The 19765-nt window shown below is 55.7% G+C and overlaps 1 protein-coding gene and 1 long non-coding RNA gene across 2 annotated transcripts in view; one reads left to right on the top strand and one right to left on the bottom strand.

Annotated features, from left to right (window-relative positions):
* LOC138822728 (uncharacterized protein C3orf20 homolog) overlaps nucleotides 1-12593 on the top strand; it is a 37203-nt gene extending 24610 nt beyond the window's left edge. Inside the window, exons 11-17 of the mRNA XM_070015637.1 lie at nucleotides 990-1113; nucleotides 3451-3706; nucleotides 5830-6133; nucleotides 7402-7509; nucleotides 8245-8387; nucleotides 11642-11764; nucleotides 12450-12593. Of these exons, the coding sequence (XP_069871738.1) occupies nucleotides 990-1113; nucleotides 3451-3706; nucleotides 5830-6133; nucleotides 7402-7509; nucleotides 8245-8387; nucleotides 11642-11764; nucleotides 12450-12546 (1155 nt within the window). The 3' untranslated portion in view covers nucleotides 12547-12593. The remainder of the gene's footprint in view (nucleotides 1-989; nucleotides 1114-3450; nucleotides 3707-5829; nucleotides 6134-7401; nucleotides 7510-8244; nucleotides 8388-11641; nucleotides 11765-12449) is intronic.
* LOC138822729 (uncharacterized) lies at nucleotides 9981-18045 on the bottom strand. Its single transcript, XR_011370610.1, has 3 exons — nucleotides 17944-18045; nucleotides 17334-17534; nucleotides 9981-10123 (listed from the first exon to the last, which is right to left on the bottom strand). It is a non-coding gene; the product is annotated as an uncharacterized lncRNA (long non-coding RNA).
* Between the last annotated feature and the right edge of the window lie 1720 nt (nucleotides 18046-19765).

Here is a 19765-nt window from a genome sequence, read left to right as displayed (position 1 = left end):
TTTTGGAGCATTTCCATTGTGTTAGGTGAGAGAGCTAGACAGCATAGAGGGAGCTGACCAAATGTAGGGATAAAGAAAGTAACCATGAAGTTGACCCTGGGCAGACAGAATGGGAGCAGCAGGGGTGGGTGCTCAGCGGAGAGCCAGGCGCCTTTGGCTGGGGAACGTGGGGAAAGCTTCCTGGAGGAAAAGGTCAGATCCAACTCTTAAGGAATCCGAGCCTGTTTTTGTAGAGTCTCTGAGATGCCCTGGTTGTTGAGAGCAGGCAATAGCCCAGGTTGCCCAGGAACCAGGGTCTGTGATAGAGATAGGTGTGCAGAGCTTTACCTGGGGGCAGCTGGGAATGGCTCTTTGTGGATCTGGGTGGAGGGAGAGGCTGAATGGCAAGGCTTCCAAAGCAGAAGCCTCCCCTGTCCCACAGGGAGCCTAGAATCAGATTGGGGTGTCCAGGTTCCAGGGGAGAGGCCCTGGCCTTTGTGAACCTTGGTGCACTAGCCCTGTCCAACGGCCATTTCTGAGCTGTGAGCTGTCAGCAACCAGTACTCTGGGGTGAAGGGAGTTCTGGGAGGCTGCAGTCTGGCCTTCACAACAGAGGGAAATGGGCCTCAAACACTGGATGGGCTTTTGTCCATCCTGCAAAGCATCTGCACAACCACCAAGGAGACCCCAGAGCTCAGTCCTGCCTTCTGGGAGTCGCAGTGTCAGGACAGATTGAAGCGCACGTAGTTACTTGGTAAAGTGCCCATTTCTGTCTTGCACATCTGCATAGAGACATGTCAGGAATCAAAGCAAGGGACAGTGCTATCCAACGGCTCAGGAAACTTTCCATTCTGAAGACATTGGAGCCAGGTCTGGGCCCGTCTCTAGCAAGTCACCGAGTGGAGAGGGACAGAGAGGGGGCAGCATCCCTCAAGCCAGAGCAGGTCCTGATGAGAAGGCAGATGGGTTCTCCAAGGGCCGATGACCTCTGCCCCCAACTTTCCCTCCAGATGACCCGCAGAATCACTGTCACGGATGAGAAAATACTGAAGATGAACCGAGCTCTTGCTGATATCAAAAAGCGGTTTCAGAAGACAATGACTCAGTTCATGAACGCTGTCCTGGTGGTAGCAGGTAAGGGGTGGGCAGGGATGGAGATCTGTTCCAGGTCTTCCTGAGTCCTGGGTGGCCTGCATCAAGTCTAGCCTTGTCACCCCCCACCCCTCTGGGCTTGCAGGAGGACATGGCAGGCTCCCTCCCCATTAGATGGGGCCTCTGGGCCAAGGCCCTGCATTTGGGAATGGTGAACAGCCGACTCCAGTCTCCACATTCTCCCCCTACGCCTTCTTGTCTCTGTGTAGCCGCGTTGTCTTTTTGTATTCGTCCTGACCCTTTGCTTCATCTCTGGACAGCCACCTCCCTAGTCCGCAGCTCTCTCTCCCGTAGGGAAGAGCTCAGAAGGAAAATTGCGGGAACCTCACTAGGCTGTCCCTGTAAGCACGGAGTGTGGGGGCCTTAGGACCCTTCCACACGTGTGCACCGACCAAGGGACTCAACCCAGTACTCCTGCGCCGCTAGTCCATGCTACAGCCCTCCAAGGATCTGTGCTCCATGTCCCCTTCCCCCCAGGTGCTCCATGTCCCTCTGCCCCCAGGAGCCTGTGCTCCATGCCCCCCTCCCCCAGGAGCCTGTGCTCCATGTCCCCCTCCCCCAGGAGCCTGTGCTCCATGTCCCCCTGTCCTCAGGAGCCTATGCTCCGTGTCCCCCTCCCCCAGGAGCCTGTGCTCCATGTCCCCCTCCCCCAGGAGCCTGCTCCATGTCCCCCTCCCCCCTCCCCCAGGAGCCTGCTCCATGTCCCCCTCCCCCAGGAGCCTATGCTCCGTGTCCCCCTCCCCCAGGAGCCTGTGCTCCATGCCCCCCTCCCCCAGGAGCCTGCTCCATGTCCCCCTGTCCTCAGGAGCCTATGCTCCGTGTCCCCCTCCCCCAGGAGCCTGTGCTCCATGCCCCCCTCCCCCAGGAGCCTGCTCCATGTCCCCCTGTCCTCAGGAGCCTGTGCTCCATGCCCCCCTCCCCCAGGAGCCTGTGCTCCATGCCCCCCTCCCCCAGGAGCCTGCTCCATGTCCCCCTCCCCCAGGAGCCTGCTCCATGTCCCCCTGTCCTCAGGAGCCTGTGCTCCATGCCCCCCTCCCCCAGGAGCCTGTGCTCCATGCCCCCCTCCCCCAGGAGCCTGTGCTCCATGCCCCCCTCCCCCAGGAGCCTGCTCCATGTCCCCCTGTCCTCAGGAGCCTATGCTCCGTGTCCCCCTCCCCCAGGAGCCTGTGCTCCGTGCCCCCCTCCCCCAGGAGCCTGCGCTCCATGCCCCCCTACCCCAGGAGCCTGCTCCATGTCCCCCTGTCCTCAGGAGCCTGTGCTCCATGCCCCCCTCCCCCAGGAGCCTGCGCTCCATGCCCCCCTCCCCCAGGAGCCTGCTCCATGTCCCCCTGTCCTCAGGAGCCTATGCTCCGTGTCCCCCTCCCCCAGGAGCCTGTGCTCCGTGCCCCCCTCCCCCAGGAGCCTGCGCTCCATGCCCCCCTCCCCCAGGAGCCTGTGCTCTGTGCCCCCCTCCCCCAGGAGCCTGCGCTCCGTGCCCCCCTCCCCCAGGAGCCTGCGCTCCATGTCCCCCTCCCCCATGCAGTGTGTGCTGCATGCCACACACGCTCTAGCCCTGTACCTCATGCCGCTATAGTCCATATCACCCCTCCCCCCGGGGACGGCACCAGGCCTGGGCATTTATCCTTGCCTCTAGAGATGTGGCTCAACCATCCTTCCTAGGCACATTCTGTGACTTCCCTAGCAGTTGAGTCGCACCCACTCCCTCTGCTCCCTGTACTGATCTAACCACCTAGCATGGCGAGTCTGTTCTCCCATCCCCTGCCTGCTCCCCGCTAGTGGTTCTCAGACGCAGGGAGGCCTGGCTCAGTTCATCTGCGTACGCCTGGCACCTGCACTCACCACTGCTTGCTAAGGGTATGAAGGAGTGAGAGATCCCCGGCCTCAGAAACGTCTCCATAAAGAAACACAACCCCACAAAGAAAGCAGAGGGCCTGGACTTCACTGGGAAGCTGTGGGGAACTGCACTTTCATAGGAAGGGAAACACGCAAGCCGGCAGGGCCTCATGGGCCTAGCTTTGCAGTTGGGTGCTGTGGAGAACACAAAGCTGAGTGAAATGTAGTCCCCGCTGGGAAAGGAAGGTTGAAGCTGGGTCTTGGAGAAAGTATAAAAATGAGATTTTTTTTCATTCTTCCATTCAGCCAGCACTTTCTGATCTCTGACTGTATGAAGCTGGGGCAGGGGGCTTGGTGCAGATGGAGGCCAGGCAAGAAGGATCAGTGGGAAGAGCGGGAATGGGCTCCAATGGTCCGAAGGGGGGGCCATGAGTTGGTGCAGACGTAGCCCAGCTGTGGAGGAACGTGACACATCTCTGTTAACAGGTCTATTCACCATCACATATCCAACCCCAAAGGAAGATATCGACTTGAGTTGGGGCAGGATGAGATCTGGAACGTATTCTGAGCGAGCTTCCAAGCTAAGTATAAATGGAGAAATCCCCTTCCGATCCCAGTCAGCCCGCCAAGAGTCCGGAGTCGAGGACTCTCCAAAGGAAGAGCCTCCAGCGCCTTCTACCTCTACCACCACTGCCCGGAAGAAGATCGTCAAAAGGCAGGCCAAGGGCACAGCCACACACAGGTTGGCTTAATCCTTTATTTATTTCTCCCATAGTTCCCGTGCTATGCTAAGTTGAAAAGATGGGACAGCAACAGGCAGATAACACAGGGGCAGTAAGATCCCCTTTTAGAGCTCAAGCTCTAGGCACGGGAAAGAGATGAGTTTTACACGCACTAGAGAAGTAATTTTAGATAGGATCCCAGGGGTAGGATGAAAAAAATGCCAGAGTAACGTGTCGTGGCAGGGGGTTGGTTGCCGGCCACCTCTAGCCTTGCTGTAGTCATTGGTACATAACAGAATAAGTACTCAAATACAGAATGTAAAATTGTTTCCCTGGCCTCAGCCCTTTACATTTCTGTATCATTTTAGAATCAGCCTTCAATATTTAAAAAAAAATGTCCCGGGATTCCCATGGGATTGTGAATGTCCCAGTGACATTGGAATGTCTCTCTCAGTCCATGAACATGGGATATCCAGTCTTTCTCTATTTGTATGTCTTCTCACTAGGTTTCTGCTATAGCATTTAATATTTTTGGTGCTATCATAGATGATATGTTTAACATGATTTCTCTATTTGTTGCTGATACATAGGAAAGCAATTGATTCTACCTTCCATTTACATTTATTTTTGATTTGTAGTCAAGTTTTAACAAGTGCATAGAGTTGTATAATCAGCAGCCCTGCAGTGGCGTAACAGTTTTATCAACCCCTCCCCTCCAAGGGGAAAAGGCTATTCTCTTACATTACCCTGGATGCCAGGCCCTTCACTTTCATTCTCTAATAGCTGCTGATGTATTCTCTGAAGTTATAGTTTTACATTCCACAAGATGTCATGTAAGTGAAAGGTGTTATGTACAGCATTTAAATCTAACTTCTTTCACTCGGGACAGAAAAGTCCACCCATACATTTTTGCATGTATTACAAGTTCTTTTTAATTTTATTTTGCTTTTTGGTGGTACTGGGGTTTGAATACAGAGTCTCATGCTTGCTACACACACACACACACATGCACACGCACACGCACGCGCACGCGCCTTTGCTTCTTGCTCCCTAGCACTGCTCGCTGTGTGTCTTGCATACTTTATTGTTATCATTGCCTTTATGTAACTCACTAGAACACAAGTACTGGGAAATTGTATATTTGGAGTGTTTTACTGAGTGGAGTGAAATAGGAGCACTTGGCAAATTGTAAATGTTCCATTGGGATTTAACAAGCATGTAAGCACCTGCTATGTACCAAACACTACACTGGTTGGGCCTACAGGGGAGTAAAGCACATGCCATGTTTTATTTTTTCTCATTACTACATCCTTGCATAATGCTTAGTACATTGCAGCACCCACAGCAACTGGAGTGTACGTTGCCCTGGTTAAGTCTGTAACAACACTGTGGAATAGGCAGGGTTTAAGTATTCTCATCAGAAGGCTCCCACTGAGGACATAGACTGTCCCACGTTTACACAGGCAAATGACTTTTTGCCTGGACTGGCCTTGAACCATAATCCTCCAGAAGTCTGCCTCCTGAGTAACTAGGATTACAGGTATAAGACATTGCACCTAGCTTTAGCTAGAGTGATATGACAAGTTTCCAAGCCAGAAAACTCAGTGTGAGTGAAATAGGAGCACTTGGCAAATTGTAAACGGCTCTCTGTTGGGGACTCCAGCAATGCTTTGGGCCAGGCTGTTACAACTATGTATTAGCCTTCTGTCCATAGGTCAGTCAGAGGTGAGGGATGAGGTGATTCTCAGGTCTTTTCCAAACATGGTTCCCAACCTGGCCTCTGGATACGGTTTTCAAGACAGTAGTGACCTAATGTGACTGGTGTCCAGGCTGGCTTCCTCAATGGGGCACGCGTGGAGGGGAGGCCAGGGAAGGATGTGCAGGACCCACGAGGAGGTGTGCAGTGATCCCCAGGGGGCAGAGGAGGCAGGGCCGGTTCTGGATCTGTCCAATGTGGAGGGCAGGCTTGCGGAGAGCGTGGAAGCAACTGTGGTATGGAGAAAGGACTGAGAACGAAGCGTCAGCTGCCCTGAGGCTCAGGGAGGTGAGGGACCCCTCCCCGGCTGAGCTGCACACGGCACTGTGCATCTGTCCCCGGAGCAGGGGGCCGGGAGCTTGCGACCTCGGCTGTGCTCTTCCTTAGGGACAAGGCCAGGAAGCTGCCCAGCCCCGTGTGGTGGGCGGCCTCGCCCTACGACTGCCCGCTGGTGCTGCGGAAGCTCATATGCAAGGAGGACATCCGCGCTGGCTGCAAGTGTATGGTGAAGGCACCGCTGGTGTCCGACCTGGAGCTGGAGCGCTTCCTGTCGGCGCCCCGAAACCCCAGCCAAGTGCTGGTGTTTGGGATCCTCTCCAGCCAGAACCCCACCAGCTCCGCCCAGCTCCAGTGGCTGCTGGACACACTGTACAGCCATCAGCAGCAGGGCCGCGCCTCCCCCTGCATCCAGGTGGGTCCTGTGCCCAGCGAGAGTTCCGACGGGCTCGAGGGAGGGCCCGGGCGAGCAGGGCCGCCCATCCACCAAGACGCCAGCCTCGCTCAGCTCCTTTCCTCCCCTGGGCCTTGGCGCGCACGCTCCCTTCTGTCAGCCAAGTGTCATCCCCCTGCCCCTCATCCTCCTGCACAGTGTCACAGCAGGCCAGGTGCTTCCTGGGAGCCTCGAGTCAAGGCCAAGGCACTGAGGTCTTTTTTTCCTCCAGCGCGCTTGCCACGGTGTGTGACTATCACCGGTGTGGACGTGTAGACAGGGACAGTATCTCCCCCAAGGTTCTCAGGGTCCAGGCCCTCACTGCCTTCCCCCCAGTGCATTCTGGGACTCCTCATCTTTCCCCACAGTATTTGCACATGTGAAAGGCCGACGAAGGTGGAGGCCACGTGGTCATGGGAACTGGGAGTTCACACGTGATGTGTCCCACGCTGGCCTTCCCTTCCTGCCTACTGGAGCCATTGTCTTTGAGTCATGTCTCCTCTGCTGGTGCAGAGTTGTGAGTCTGCATGTGTGCCCCGGGGAGGGTCTTCATGGATCCTGTCCCCCAGGACCCCTGCCCACCCTCTGGCCTGCGCTCCAGCTGATGCCCAGAGCTCAGCACCAGAGCGCTTCTGCCAGACACCAGGAGCCCTTTGACTGCCTTTCTGCAGGAGAGCAGAACACTGCCCACAGCCTTCTACCGAGCACACATGCTGGAGCTATGCGTGTCTTCTGCCACCCACTTCCGATGTAGTTTCCCTCAGTGAATGCTTGTTGCGAACCTACTTTGTGCCCATCCACAGACAGACAGACATGGTGCCTGCCCTCAGCTTAGAGCTGGCTTGGCTCCTCTGGATGCTGGTTCAGTCAGAATTGTTCCTAGAGGGCAGGCATGCTCAGGTGGCCCAAGCCGGTCCTCACCATGTGACTGTGGGCGGGACCTGAAGATGGAAGTGGATTTCACAGTGACCTGCTTTCCACCATTGCTTAAGCAGAACCATCTCCTAATGCTCTTCTTCACTGATGGCTGCATTTCCAGTGTGGTTCTGGGTTTCACATTTTAAACTGCAGGCTGGAACATCCAGAATTACAAGACAGGTAGAGCCAGAAGAGAGCTCACTGAAAGACAGCTCACTGGCTGTGTGGTGGGTCTGTAGCTCTCAGGAAGAAGGGAAGTCCACTTTCAGTGTGGGTCCTGGCACTGGGTGTGACCCTCGGGGGCCACCAGCTCCCTCATTACTCTCTCCCAGTGCCGGCACGACCCCTACCGTCTGCTGCGGTACGACCTGGACAACCCCCTGCACAAGGAGCAGTCCCTGCTGGTGAAGAAGTATGCCGTGGTGCAGGGGATGGTTCTGGTGAGCTGGGTCCAGAGAGGGGTGAGCTGCTGGAGGCCCCCAGGAATCCTGGGGGGGGGAGGGGAGGGCAGACTCTCCCCGCTCAGCCTGCAGCTCTGGGAGCAACACGGGACCCTGGACCCGGCATGGCAAGGTCCTGGGAGATGGAGGGATCTGCTGGTGCTGAGTCCAGGGAATTAAATTGCCTTTGTCATCTAACCACTGTTTCCCACTTACACGGAACTTACTGACTATTGGAGATGCATGAATTAGAAAATAACGGCACCCTCTCACCACCAGAGTGTCTCACTGTTCACCCCAGTGAGTTTTGCTGTTGTGGGCACCTGCTAGGGCCGTGATCATCTAGCATTGGTGTCTGGCCATCCCAGCCCCTCTTGATGTCTGAGTGGCACAGACTGGTAGAAAGAGAGCCCTGCCTCAGGGTTATCTACCATCCGGAGAAGCAGGCTCCAGACAGCCCGGGGCAGGGGTTGGGGGCAGGGGGTGTCCTGAGATTAGGGAGGACACTTCTGTCAGCCCCAGGTCTTGGGGGGAAGGAGGGGTCCAGGGAGGGGGCGTTTGTGTGCAGCGACACCTGAGCAGGGGTCTGAGAAGCTGGAGGAGGCCCGTCACCAAAGGCCCACAGCCCAGCCCAGCCCTGCAAGGCGCGAAGCCTGAACCCGATCCTCGCGTCAGCCCTGCTGCTCTGCCGAGGGCCTGGCACGGCTCTCACCCTTCCTTCCTGACTGCCCGCAGATGTTCGCCACGGGGAAGCTCCTGTTCGGGGGCTGTGTTCTGAATGGATACGGCTTCAGCAAGCAGAATCTGCTGAAACAGATCCTGCGGGCTCAACAGGACTGCAAGATGGGCTACTTCCTGCCAGACAACTACAAGTTCAGGTACCCGGGAGATGTGGAGGATGAGTGGGAAGGGAGGAGAAGGAACGGAGGCCAGTGGCTGTGGGGGGAACTGGGGTGCGGGAACAGATGGGGGTGAGCCGAGAAGGGACGCGCAGCCTCTACCTTGGGCCCACGTGCCAAGGCTGCAGCTGAGGACACAAGTTTGGGGAAAGCCTGTCTTAGAGAAAAGGGTGATGTCAGGAAATCACGAAGAAGGTTGGTGGGCAGGCCTCGCTGTACCCCTTCAACCAGGCAACATCACCTCCCGGCCCCTTACCCGGCTCAGCTCCAGGGTAAGAGAAAGGACTGGGGGAATCTCTTGCCCCCAAATCCCAGGCAGCCTAGAGCCCAGGAGGAGCCCGGCCCTCGTGCATTCCCCAAGGCTGCCTTAGACGGGGACTAGTAGGTTCCAGAAGGCTCAGCAGTGTGGTGCTCTGGAGAACTCGATGGGTCAGGGGTCCCAAGATGAGGGTCGGCTCCGCTCTGTATCTGCTAGGTGGCAGCGGGCTCCTTTGGCCGGCCTCCCGACCCTCAGTGCCTCATTAACCCTGGACAGGGCTGCCAGGGTCCCCAGGGTGTGTGCTCAAGAGCTCTGTGAAAGGGCAGCAGGGATGGTGTGCGCACACACACACACACACACACACACACACACACACACACACACATCAGGATTGCACATGCCACTGTGCACCACCTGATGCCGGCTCCCCTCCCCAGAGCCCCGCCTAGCCTGCACCCTCACCGCACCCGCCCTCTGGCTGTCCTCCAGGGCTGGACAGCAGCCTTCCCGGGCCTCCGCCTCCTCAGAGGGCCTCCGCGGGGCCCTGTCTGTGGGTGGCATTGCTTTGTGTGGGCGCTCTCACGGTGGGGACGAGAGGGACAGGCACTGATTTGTGGGGCGCAAGCAGGGCACATGGAAGCCATTTGGTATCTCTCCCTTTTCTCAGATTCCTAAAATGCGCGCAGAGGCCCGGGCTCTTGGGCCTCACACTTGCCAGGCAGGCACTCTAGCACTTGAGTCACACCTCTATTGCTTTTGCTCTCGTTATTTTTCAGGCAGGGTCTCCTGTATGAAAACTTTGGACCACTATCCTCTATATAGGCCTCTGGCATAGTGAGGGTGATGCGTGTGAACCATCACATCCAGCTTTCTGTTAAGATCAGGTCTCAAACGGCCCCCTCCCCCTCTCCAGGCAGTGCTGGAATCTTAGGCTTTGTCATCTCTGCTTCCCCAGTAGTTACAGGTGTGACACACCACGCTGGCTCACGGTTCCTTTTTAGAAATAGGAGATCGCACTGTTTTGATTGTTTTGAAGAGTGAGCCCTACCTACCCCGGTCCACTGTACCCAGCCATTCCATCTTTGACGTGGTGCAAACACCCCGACCCTGTGCTGTACCCCATCTCCCCGGCGGTTGGCACACCCCTCCCGACAGGCTGAGCTTCATCAGGCCAGGTACTGTAGGTGTTCCGTTGCCGCGGACCGGGTTCTGTCGGGACGACGGAGGATACCTAGGGGAGGAACCTGGAATAGGATGGGGAGATGGCAAACAGACAACTCACACACATTAGGAGTGGATGCTGAGTGCTGAGTGCGATTTAATGCAGAGGATAGCAAACTTTTATAACAGAAGTCTCCATGAGAAAGGGCAAAAGGTTACACAATCTTGCTGCATGGCTTCTTTCTTGGGTGGTCACCAGCTGGGCACCTGATAGGCATTTGTCTCCGGCTTATCTCTAAGGAATACAATGGGTTTGGGTTTCGATGTTTGTCACCAATTAACCATTACCTATTTTTATAGAGGCCTTAACTTTCCCATAAGATCTTTCCTGTCTCTTTTTTAATAGTAAACTTTAAGGAGACCTACCAATTCTCTTAGTAAATAGCAGGAAATTCTCTCTCCTAAATAATTATCTCAGCAATTGCCATACATTCTTTCTGTTTTAGCTGAGCCTATAGCTTCTTGTAAATCCCTTACAAATAATTCCTTCTGCTGAAGTGACTTTGTGAAACCCCCAATACTTTTATATTTACTTATAACTTGTCTACTAGCCTTCATAAGAGGGGTTTCAGGGTAGCACTCAACTCTGGTGAGTTAGTCATATTTTTTAAGACACTCATCAGATATTGGAGTCGTCAACACTCTTAAGAAAGAGCTTTGAATAAGGGGACATTGACAATGAGCAAGTACAAAAAGCAGTAGAAGCAGTAAAAGATTAATAGGCACTCTTATGAGGGAAAGAAAGACAGAAACACATTTTTCCCAGGGGTTTGCCAGCCTTTCCAGGAGTAGGCCTCTTAGAAGCCCTATTCTCCGAGGTAGACTTCAGTGAAGTCCCAAAACTTGGAGATAGGTTTCTGTAAAGCCCCATTCTCTGAGGTAGACTTCGGTGAAGTCCCAAAACTTGGAGATAGGTCTCTGAAGCCCCTATCATGGTCTGATAGATGGTTTCCCATGCTAAGCAGACTCCACTGGAGTCAGCGTGGCATTCCGTGAACATGGCCACGCAGCCGGACAGCAAGTGAAATGCCAGGCCTGTCTCTGTTGAGCAAGGCCCTCCCTGCTGCACTGCACTGGGCTGCCGGTGCCTTTGTCCCCGAGTGGCCTGTCCCTGCATCTGCTGTGCTGCTCAAAACCTCCTGGAACTGGGCAGCTCATACAGGGAGTTGGAGAACAAGGTCTCCTCCTATCTGTTGGTTGTGGAGGCTGGAGATCTGAGGCCCAGGTGCGGGTTGGGCCTCTCCCGCTGCGGTCACTCAGTGTGGCCACCTCGGCTGATGGTTTCTTGGGTGCTTGAGAGGCTGATTGAGAGGCTGACATCAGTGAGTGGCGGCCCGCCCTGTTCCAGCCTGACTCCGTTCCCGGCTCAGCTAACTGGGCCTGCAGTGCCTTTGCAATGCGGTCACATTTTAGGGTCTTGGGGCTAGGAACTCTGGCCCACTTTGCATGATGTCATTCTTCCACCTTGTCTGCTTTCTGGCTCGTTTTGGGACCCTGCCCCTGTGGGCGTCGCCTGTGCCCAGTGCCAACTGTATGGTGTACCCCCACCTTAACAGAAGCTGGGGAAGTGACGTCTGCACTCCCCCTTCCCCGGGGTCCCCAGGGCGGTCAGCTCCTCCCGCACAACCCTCAGGAGGAGAAGCACTGGTGCCGGTCACTGGAAGAGCTGGATCCTGAAAGGGGCAGCGAGGAGCCCAGGCTGCGCGGCCTCGGACCCTCTAAGCGCTGCCCTCCCATCCTGCCCCCTCCTCAGCGTCACCACCTCCATCTCCATTCTGGAGAGCTCTGACTTAGCCAAGAGAGCCATGTCCGAAGATCTGGAAGGAAGCTTCTCCTCAGCCCTGGGCGAGAAGGTGGAGGAGCCCCAGGCTGACAAGTAAGCATCCACCCTGACCACCTTGTATAGGCCACGTCTGTCACCCAGTGCAGCTCAGCCTCTGACAGGGGCCTGCTTTATCAGTTTGCAGCCCTTGGACGTCAGGACTGCACCTAGAGCTGCTGGCAGTGTTCTGGGTGGAAGGACACAGCCGTTGGGAACGGTGGAGACCCCAGCGCCCTCCTAGCACTAAGTCCTGTCTCCCTGCAGGAAACATACCAGGATGGTGGGGGAGGGGCAGAACAGAATCAGGTTCTGCAGAATCACGTTGCCAGGAAGATAGAGAGGCAGGTAGAACGTCACGGACACGAGTCGGGTGTCAGTGGCTCACGCCTGTCATCCTAGCTACTCAGGAGGCTGAGATCTGAGGATCGCAATTCAAAGCCAGCCTGGGCAGGAAAGTCCGTGAAACTCTTATCTCCAATGAATCACTCTAAAAATGGGAAGTAGTGCTGTGGCCCAAGTGGTAGAGTGCTCGCTAAGGGACAGCGCCCAGGCCGAGTTCAAGCCCCACGACCAAGAGGAAAAAAAAAGTCATGGATGCACAACGGTGCCTTCCAGTTTGGAGCAGCCCAAGGCCCAGCCTCATCAGTGCCAGGGAAGGCCACCCCCCTACCCCCACACACAGCCAGGCCAGGGCTCCCAGCCCCTCTCCACCACAGCCCCTTCCCATTTTCCTGTGTAGGTTGAAACCCCCTGAAATAGAGGTGCAACCTGCCAGCAAGCAGCGGAGGGGCAGTAAGAAGTCTAGCACCTTCAAGAAGCAGGGCTCGAAGAAGTGACAGCCTGGCCCAGCCCCACCTCCTCTAATAAACTCTCGTACCTCCAGGTCTGGGTGAGGCCCGGGCGGGTAGGCTCTTACAAGACCAGAGGCCCCCAAGGGCCTAGTTCCCAGCTGAGTCCTGGAGGACGTGGTGTTCTCCCGTTAGGTAGGTAGAGAGCCTGAGACTCTCATGCCCAAGAAGCAAAGGTGCCGTGGAAAGAGGCCCAGACCGACTGTGTTCTGGTGGGAGGGAGGATGAGGGAGATGGAGAGGAAAGGTGGAGAAACATTAGTAGCAGAGTCAAGGTGAGGGATGGAGAGAGAAGGCAGGCTGGGGGGCGGGGGGAGCAAAGACGAGGTAGAACTAGAGAAGAGGAGCACGGACAGGGCTAGAGTGCGTAGCAACAGGAAGCCGGCAGCAGGGTCCTCTGGGGACCCCAATCCAGCCCACCCCCTTGGCAGGCTCCCTGCAACCTCAGGACCTGGGACAGCCAGGCCATCTGGGACAGTCTATCTTCTTGTCCAGCCTCAGAGGGCTGAGCCTCACACCAGCCCTCAGCCGGCGGCTCAGGCTTGAGCCTCTGGGCTCCTGAGACATGTTTTCTAGGATTGAGGACTCCAGAGTCCCAGAAGAGAGCTGAGGCCCTGACCACCGGGCAGCCTCTGGGGAGCATTTTACCTGTCACGGGTTGTGCGCGCTCTGTCACACATACTTTTACTATTGACTTTTTCTTTTTGAGATTTAGTTTTATCCTTTGTATCAATCAGAGAGATTTGCTTAAATTAGATAATTGTGCTAGAAATGGGTAGGAAATAGCCCGCTGTGTTCTCCAAGACGCATGCTTTGACAGGCGGGGCCTTGATGTTCGGGGACCGCCCTCCCTCCTCCTCCTCCACGCTGGGACCTCTGAGCACAGGAAGGGGACTGCAAGACAAGCCGCAGGCCCTGGCAGCGCCTGGCACAGGGGATCAGAGCGGAGCAGGCCCGGGTCTGAGTGAGGCTGCGTGCCTGGCTGTGCTCCGTGTATGTGTGTGCTCAGAGTGTCTGTGACTTCAGACATGTGCACTGGGGACACAGGCCTTCTGGGAAGGGGGATGGAGAAGGGAGAGATGTGCAAAGGGAACAGCGGACATTACTCGGTGTGCTACCATGCTGAAAAGGTGCACAGATGCTCTGCGTGTAAGCAGGGACGCCTCCCCTGAGCTCACAGACCCAGGGATGGCCGCTGCTTGCACTACCTCATTGCTCCCTGGGAAGGAGAGGGGCCCCTCTTCTCTATGGAAGCCTAGGAGGTGGACATGAGGTGTCACTCACAAGCCAGGCACTGATGAGAAGCAGGAGATCTTCCCCATACCTTCAGCTGATGGCACACGGGTGACAATCAGGCCAGCCACCTCCAGGCCTAGCCTAGCCTGTGACAGCTAACCACCCAAAGCTCCTCCCTCTCAGCAATGGAAAGTCCACTGGACCACAGAGGCAGGAGCCCCCTGAGCTCCTGGGGACTGAAGAGTCTGGGCCCCAGAAGCCGCCTGTCCGCTCCACACCGGCAGCTTGGGGAGGGAGTGCTGGCGGGTGCAGCAGCGTCTGCCTGGGCTGCAAGAGGCCCAGACTCTGTCCCCAGCACTTGCACACCACCAGGGTGTAACTTTCCCCTCTGAGGATTGAACCCAGGCCCCTCATATGCTAAGCAGGTATTCTACTACCAAGCAAGCCCAGCCCTAAAACCACCGCTCTGTATTGAATTGTTGCATATCAATTTCCTCTCTGACTTAAAATGGATACATTCCTAGGTTTAAGAAAAGCCAACAGTGATGCAAAAAGAAGTAAAGAGCTGTGAAAAAAATCTGCAAATTTTAACAAATAGAAATGATAGTATTCACAGCCCCCCAATACCCTCCAAAACCCAGTTGCTTCTAAAAATAGCAAATACTTCCCAGTTTACTAGACAAGGATTTGCACTAAGCTGCATTCAGCCCTGTGTTCTTTTTAGGGTAAGCTATGTCAAAGTGTAGCATAAAGACAGACAGGTAAACTGCAAGATGCACGTCAATGAATGTTTACAAGATTATGTCACACACACACACCTGACTCTCCCCATAGATAGCTGGGTCTGTTTTGAGCTTTATTTAAATGCAACCCTCTACTTGTTGCTCATGATAGTGCTGCTCGAAGCTCAGACCTTGCTGGTGCCAGTCAACTGCTGTATTCCTGAGCTGTCCCCTCTGTGTGGCTCCTTTCATGTTCACTGTGCTCATTCTTGTCTGTGGTGGAGCTCATTTGGTCTTACTTGTTTACAGAATTTCGCTGTACAGATGTAACTCAATGTATGTATCCATCCAGCTGTAGATGAACATGTGTTTTTCTGAACCTAGCAGATTTCAAAGTCAGATAAAAGACTGGAGAAAATTATGAGCTGAGTCTAATGGTGTATTTCTTAAAATAATGCATTATGTCAGGTAAGGTTTTTCCTAGCAATGCAAGTTGGTTCAACATCAGAAAAACAATGTTATTTTTTATGTTAACGGACTAAAGAAGAAAAGTCCAATACCTTATTGGTGAAAAAAAATTCTTCAGATAAAACCTTGGCAAACCAAAAATAGAAATGCCCTTTCTTAGCAAATTTTATGTAACAGAAGCCTATAGTGAATACTATTGTCAGTAGAGATACTTCAGATGCATTCCCTGAAAGATGAGAGAAAAGGAGCCTGGTACTTGGCTCGGGCCTATGATCCTAGCTACGTGGGAGGCTGAGACTGCAGGGATCCTGGTTTGAGGCCAGCCCAGACAAAAGTTCTTCAGATTCCTTTTCAACCCATAGCAGGGCACAGAGGCATGTGCCTGTCATCCCAGGTTCCATGGAAGGCTGAAATGAGGGGGACTGCCGTCCTGGCCAGCCTGGGCAGGAAAGTCCACGCAACTCCCATCTCCAGGGGGAGCTGAGGCGGTGCCACAGGCGGGTGGTCCCAGCAGCGATGAAAGCCTATAAACCAGGGGTGGTGCTCACACCTGCACCCCTGGCTACTCAGGAGGCTGAGACCTGAAGGACCAAGGTTCGCAGCCCAGCCCCAGGCGGAAAACTCTGAGAGCTTCTAATTAGCAAGCCAAACCAGACTGGAGGTGTGGTTCAATCAGTAGAGTGCCAGATGTGAGCAAGAAAGAGAGCTCAGAGCTCTGAGTTCAAGTCCGGGTACTCCCCCTCCCGGCCACGCCCTGAGACTCGGGACACAATGGGACAAATGGGATGTTCACAGGAGTAGCCTCCTGGGGTGTTCCACACATTAAATACATTGAGAAAGGACTCGGCTCATTCCCTGGGAGGAAGTACTCAATGATTGCAGACCCCCATGCTGCCAACCTGCCCGCCAGCAGGGCTCGCCCGCCAGCCAGCGGCCTCCCGGCTCCAGGTCCAGCAAGGGTTAAGGAGTTGGGCTGGAGCACAGCATCCCTGCCTATCTGTAAGCCATCTCCTGGGGGGGGCGGGGAGCCTGGCCTTAGGAAATGAAAGCCCACCCCAGCCAGCCCAGGCAATCGCAGCTGCATCCTAATGACTTCTCTGCCAGGGAGGTGGGGGTGGGCTTCCCCTCCCTCCTCCCTCTTCTCTGGGCTCACTCACTTTTCCAGGTCTGGGGACCCCTGAGCTGTCACCCAGCTGTCAACTGGCATGTGGGAGAGAGATTGGGTCCTTCGGCTGCTGGTCCTGTGAGTTTGGAGGGACTGGGCTTGGAAGCTGGGGTTTGGGCGGGTCCTGAGGGAGGACGGGGTTAGCAGCAGCAGTAGGGATGCTCGGCCTGTGCACCCCAGACTCTTAGTACCTCCTGCCGCGGAGCTGCGGGCTTGTACCCCTAATGCACGGTGAAATCCATTTGGTGGGTGTGGTCCCCTTCCCAGAGAGTTGAATTGGGATAGGCAATAAGGTACATTGCACGTCTTAGGATGACATGCCTGACTTCAATCAGCCATGCTCCAGGACCTTGAGAACGCAGGTCCTGGGATACACCCACCCAAGCCTCAGTTTCCCTGCCTGCCACAGGGAGAAGAGCACCCCCATGGCTGCACTGAGGTACGGGAGCAGGGCATGCGGCTGGGGAAGACACTGGGCCACAGCAAGCTTTACTGTGGAGGGATTTCTGCCTTCCGGGAGAACTGTAAAAGCCTGAATGCCAGTGGACTCAGGGGCTGTTACAGACAAGAGTTTGGGGCAAAGCCGAGGGCAGGGAGATTGCTTTTAGCATCTCAGGAGGGAGGGGCCTGAAGAGCTGAGGAAGTTGAGAACCTCCAGGCAGGTCTGTGAGTCCACAGGCATGCTGGAATCGTTCGTTCTACGTGTATGGCAGGAGTGGAACTGATCTGCAGAAACGGGTCCAATGTCTACCTCTGCCTCAAGCATTCGCCACCTTGTTTTCAATGGTAAAGCAAATCCAGGAGTGAGAGGAGTCTGCCCGTGACCCCACAGCCTTCCTGCAGTGGACAGGATGGAACCCAGGTATCCACGCTCCGGGGACAACCCCACTGCCACAGGACCTGCCCGGAGCTGGAAGCCAGCCAGCTGTTCTCTGCCCACCACACCCCTCCTTCCACCCCCCCCCCATCATCCTCTCCTGCCTCCTCTCTGTTCTTCCAAGCATGCTTGGCTCTATCTCAACCCCAGTGCCTTTGCACAGCTCTTCTCTTCCTGAGAGAGGTAAAGCTTGTGTTATTAGACAATTAGATTGTTGCATTAGGGATGAGTTATTAGAGGCCCTAGGATGGATGCTCTCGCAATCCCTAACAACCCAGGAACATTTGTGGGGCAGACGCCATACTCACCACGCCCTGGCCGGGCCTTTCCCTTAGGATTTCAGAGGAGGACATTGGCTGAGGGAGCCAACCACTTGATAGACACCCCCAGTTAGTCAGAAGCTAAGTCTGGCTGTGCATTCCTCTCTCTCCACCACACCTTGGCCTGCTCTCCTCCCAGCTGTCTCCTGGAACATCCATCGCGGGGCATGGAGTCCTCCGGGCAGCTTCCTTTACAGATGGAGAAATGGAGGCTCGGAACAGAGCACCTGGCCAGGCCCGGCAGCCCGGTGCCTCGGCGCCCCCACCAGCCAGACATTGGCGGGAGCACATCCCTAGTCCCTTCCTCCCCTTCTAAGATGGATGTTCGTTATGTGGTGGGCTTGAGGCTGTGGTTTAAATCCCCCTCCCCTCAAGGAAATGAGAATAACTGAAAAGGAACTAAAAGGTCACCTCGACGGGAGAGGAACTCCTAAATTCTTAAGGATGGGGAGACTGAGGCCAGGGAAGCAAAGGCAGAGACAGGTGGCCATGTCGGTAAGGACCGGGTATCCGGTATTTGCTGGTCTGGGATCTGCAGGGCTTCTCGGGGCGGGGTGGGGAGGTGGGGGAGAGACGCCACGAGGTGAGCGCCACTTACCTGTCTTCCCTCTTTCCTAGTTTTCATCTCCATAGGTCTGCGTGGATGCTCATGGGGCCTCTGAGGCCCCGCCTCCCAGCAACTGTGCATCAGTCTCCGGGAAGGACTCGGATTGGCTGCTCCCCAGGTCAGTCAGTCGCCGTTGCCAGGGAAACGTAGAACTTGGGCCAGGCAGGGACAAGTGACTGCCACGTGGGGAGAAGGGGAGGAGCACCAGCTGCCTATCCCTCGGCATCATTCCTCTTTCCAGCCTCAGTTTCCTCATCTGTAGACATGAGATTAGGGGCCAAGGAAGTGGAGGAGTCCTGAAGTCCTCCATCATCCTCCCAAGTCTGCAGAGATGGTCTGAGGATGGCCTCACCCAGTCAGAAGAACCACCTGTGACTCCCTTGGTCTCCAGACTAACGGACTTTTTTTTTGGTCCAAGATCAGGACTCAAACTCAGTATCTGACACTTTTGCTTGCTGGCTGGCATTCGACCCCCGAGCCACGCCTACAACCCCAAAGGGATTGCAGTGGATTCTTGTTTTCGGATTGCACTAAGAGCGGGTCCCACAGGCCTGCCCTCACTCAGCTGAGCGTCCCTCCCAGCAGAGGGGCCCTCCTCCTCTCCACTTTGCTTTCTTGGTTGATGTGACAGTCCAAGCAGCCCTGGGGCCACTGCAAAGTCAAGCAGGAGGTCCAGGGACCCCCATGCTCCCTGTCTTCCTCCAGCTTTCCACCTCATCCTGTTCACCTCTAGATTGGTGCATTTACCGGGCTGCTACTCAGCCCCCACCCCCTTCCTGCTCCACCCGATCCTCCCCATCCCAGTCCACTGGGGGGCGCTGTGCCCACGCCAGCATCTGCACATGCTCTTTCCCTCCCACAGAGCAGCTGGTCTGCCTTCCAGGGCTTGGCTGGTCCCCCATACACCCAGCCATCCGCCCCTCTTAGCCCTTCTGTGTCATGGAGATCAGCACCATCTGGGGTTTACAGATGAGGAGAGCGGAGAGGCCACCCAAGTACCCGGGGAGCAAGCAGCTGATGCGGGACACAGACAGTGAAAGCCCCCCGGGTGGGCACAAGGAGCAGGGTGAGTGGGGACACACAGGATATGCTTCTTCCGGAACGTGGGGTGAGGGAGCTGAGCCACGAGGCCAGGCCAGCCCTGCTGCAGCCCAGCCCGTTCCAAGCAGAAGTCAAGTTCCCGAACACTGGCGACTTTCCTTCCTGCTTCATGCACATACCAGGCGCTTGACTGTGGGCGGAGGGTGACAGCACAAAAGCTGCTGCTCCTGACAGGGAGGAGAAGGCTCTTGTTTGGGGGTGGGAGTTTCTCCATCATAATAAAGCAGCCCGGTGGCTCACGCCTGTCATCCTAGCCACTCAGGAGGCTGAGTTCTGAGGATCCTAACTCAAGGCCACCTGGGGCAGAAACGTCTGTGCAACTCTCTCGCATTAACAGGAGATGTGGAGGTGAGGCTCCAGGGACAGCCTGGAGCAGCAAAAGCTGCTAAGCCAGAGTGTGAGGCCCGAGTTCAAGCCCCAGTGCCGGCACAAAATAACATCAACAGTAATCATCTCGACCCCGTGTGCGCTATACCAGGTACATTCTAGGCATGTTACACTTACTCCTAGCGGCCCAGAGATGGAGTGCTTCCTCATTCCTCTTCTCAAGCACAGAGAGCCCAGAAGACTTGTAAGGTCTGGAAGTTAAGCCCAGAGTACTTAGCCCTACTGTGTCCATAGCCACAGAGCAGGCCCACGTGGACCGAGGGGCCAAGGCTGCGGTACCTGAGACCAGCTCCTCCCCACCGGCCTGGCTCACGGCTGCACACAT

Source organism: Dipodomys merriami, unplaced genomic scaffold, assembly GCF_024711535.1.
Source record: "Dipodomys merriami isolate MVZ:Mamm:240054 unplaced genomic scaffold, mDipMer1.0.p SCAF_114, whole genome shotgun sequence".
NCBI lineage: Eukaryota > Metazoa > Chordata > Mammalia > Rodentia > Heteromyidae > Dipodomys > Dipodomys merriami.
Note: the sequence above shows the minus strand (reverse complement) of the source record. Positions and strands in the feature narration are given on the sequence as shown.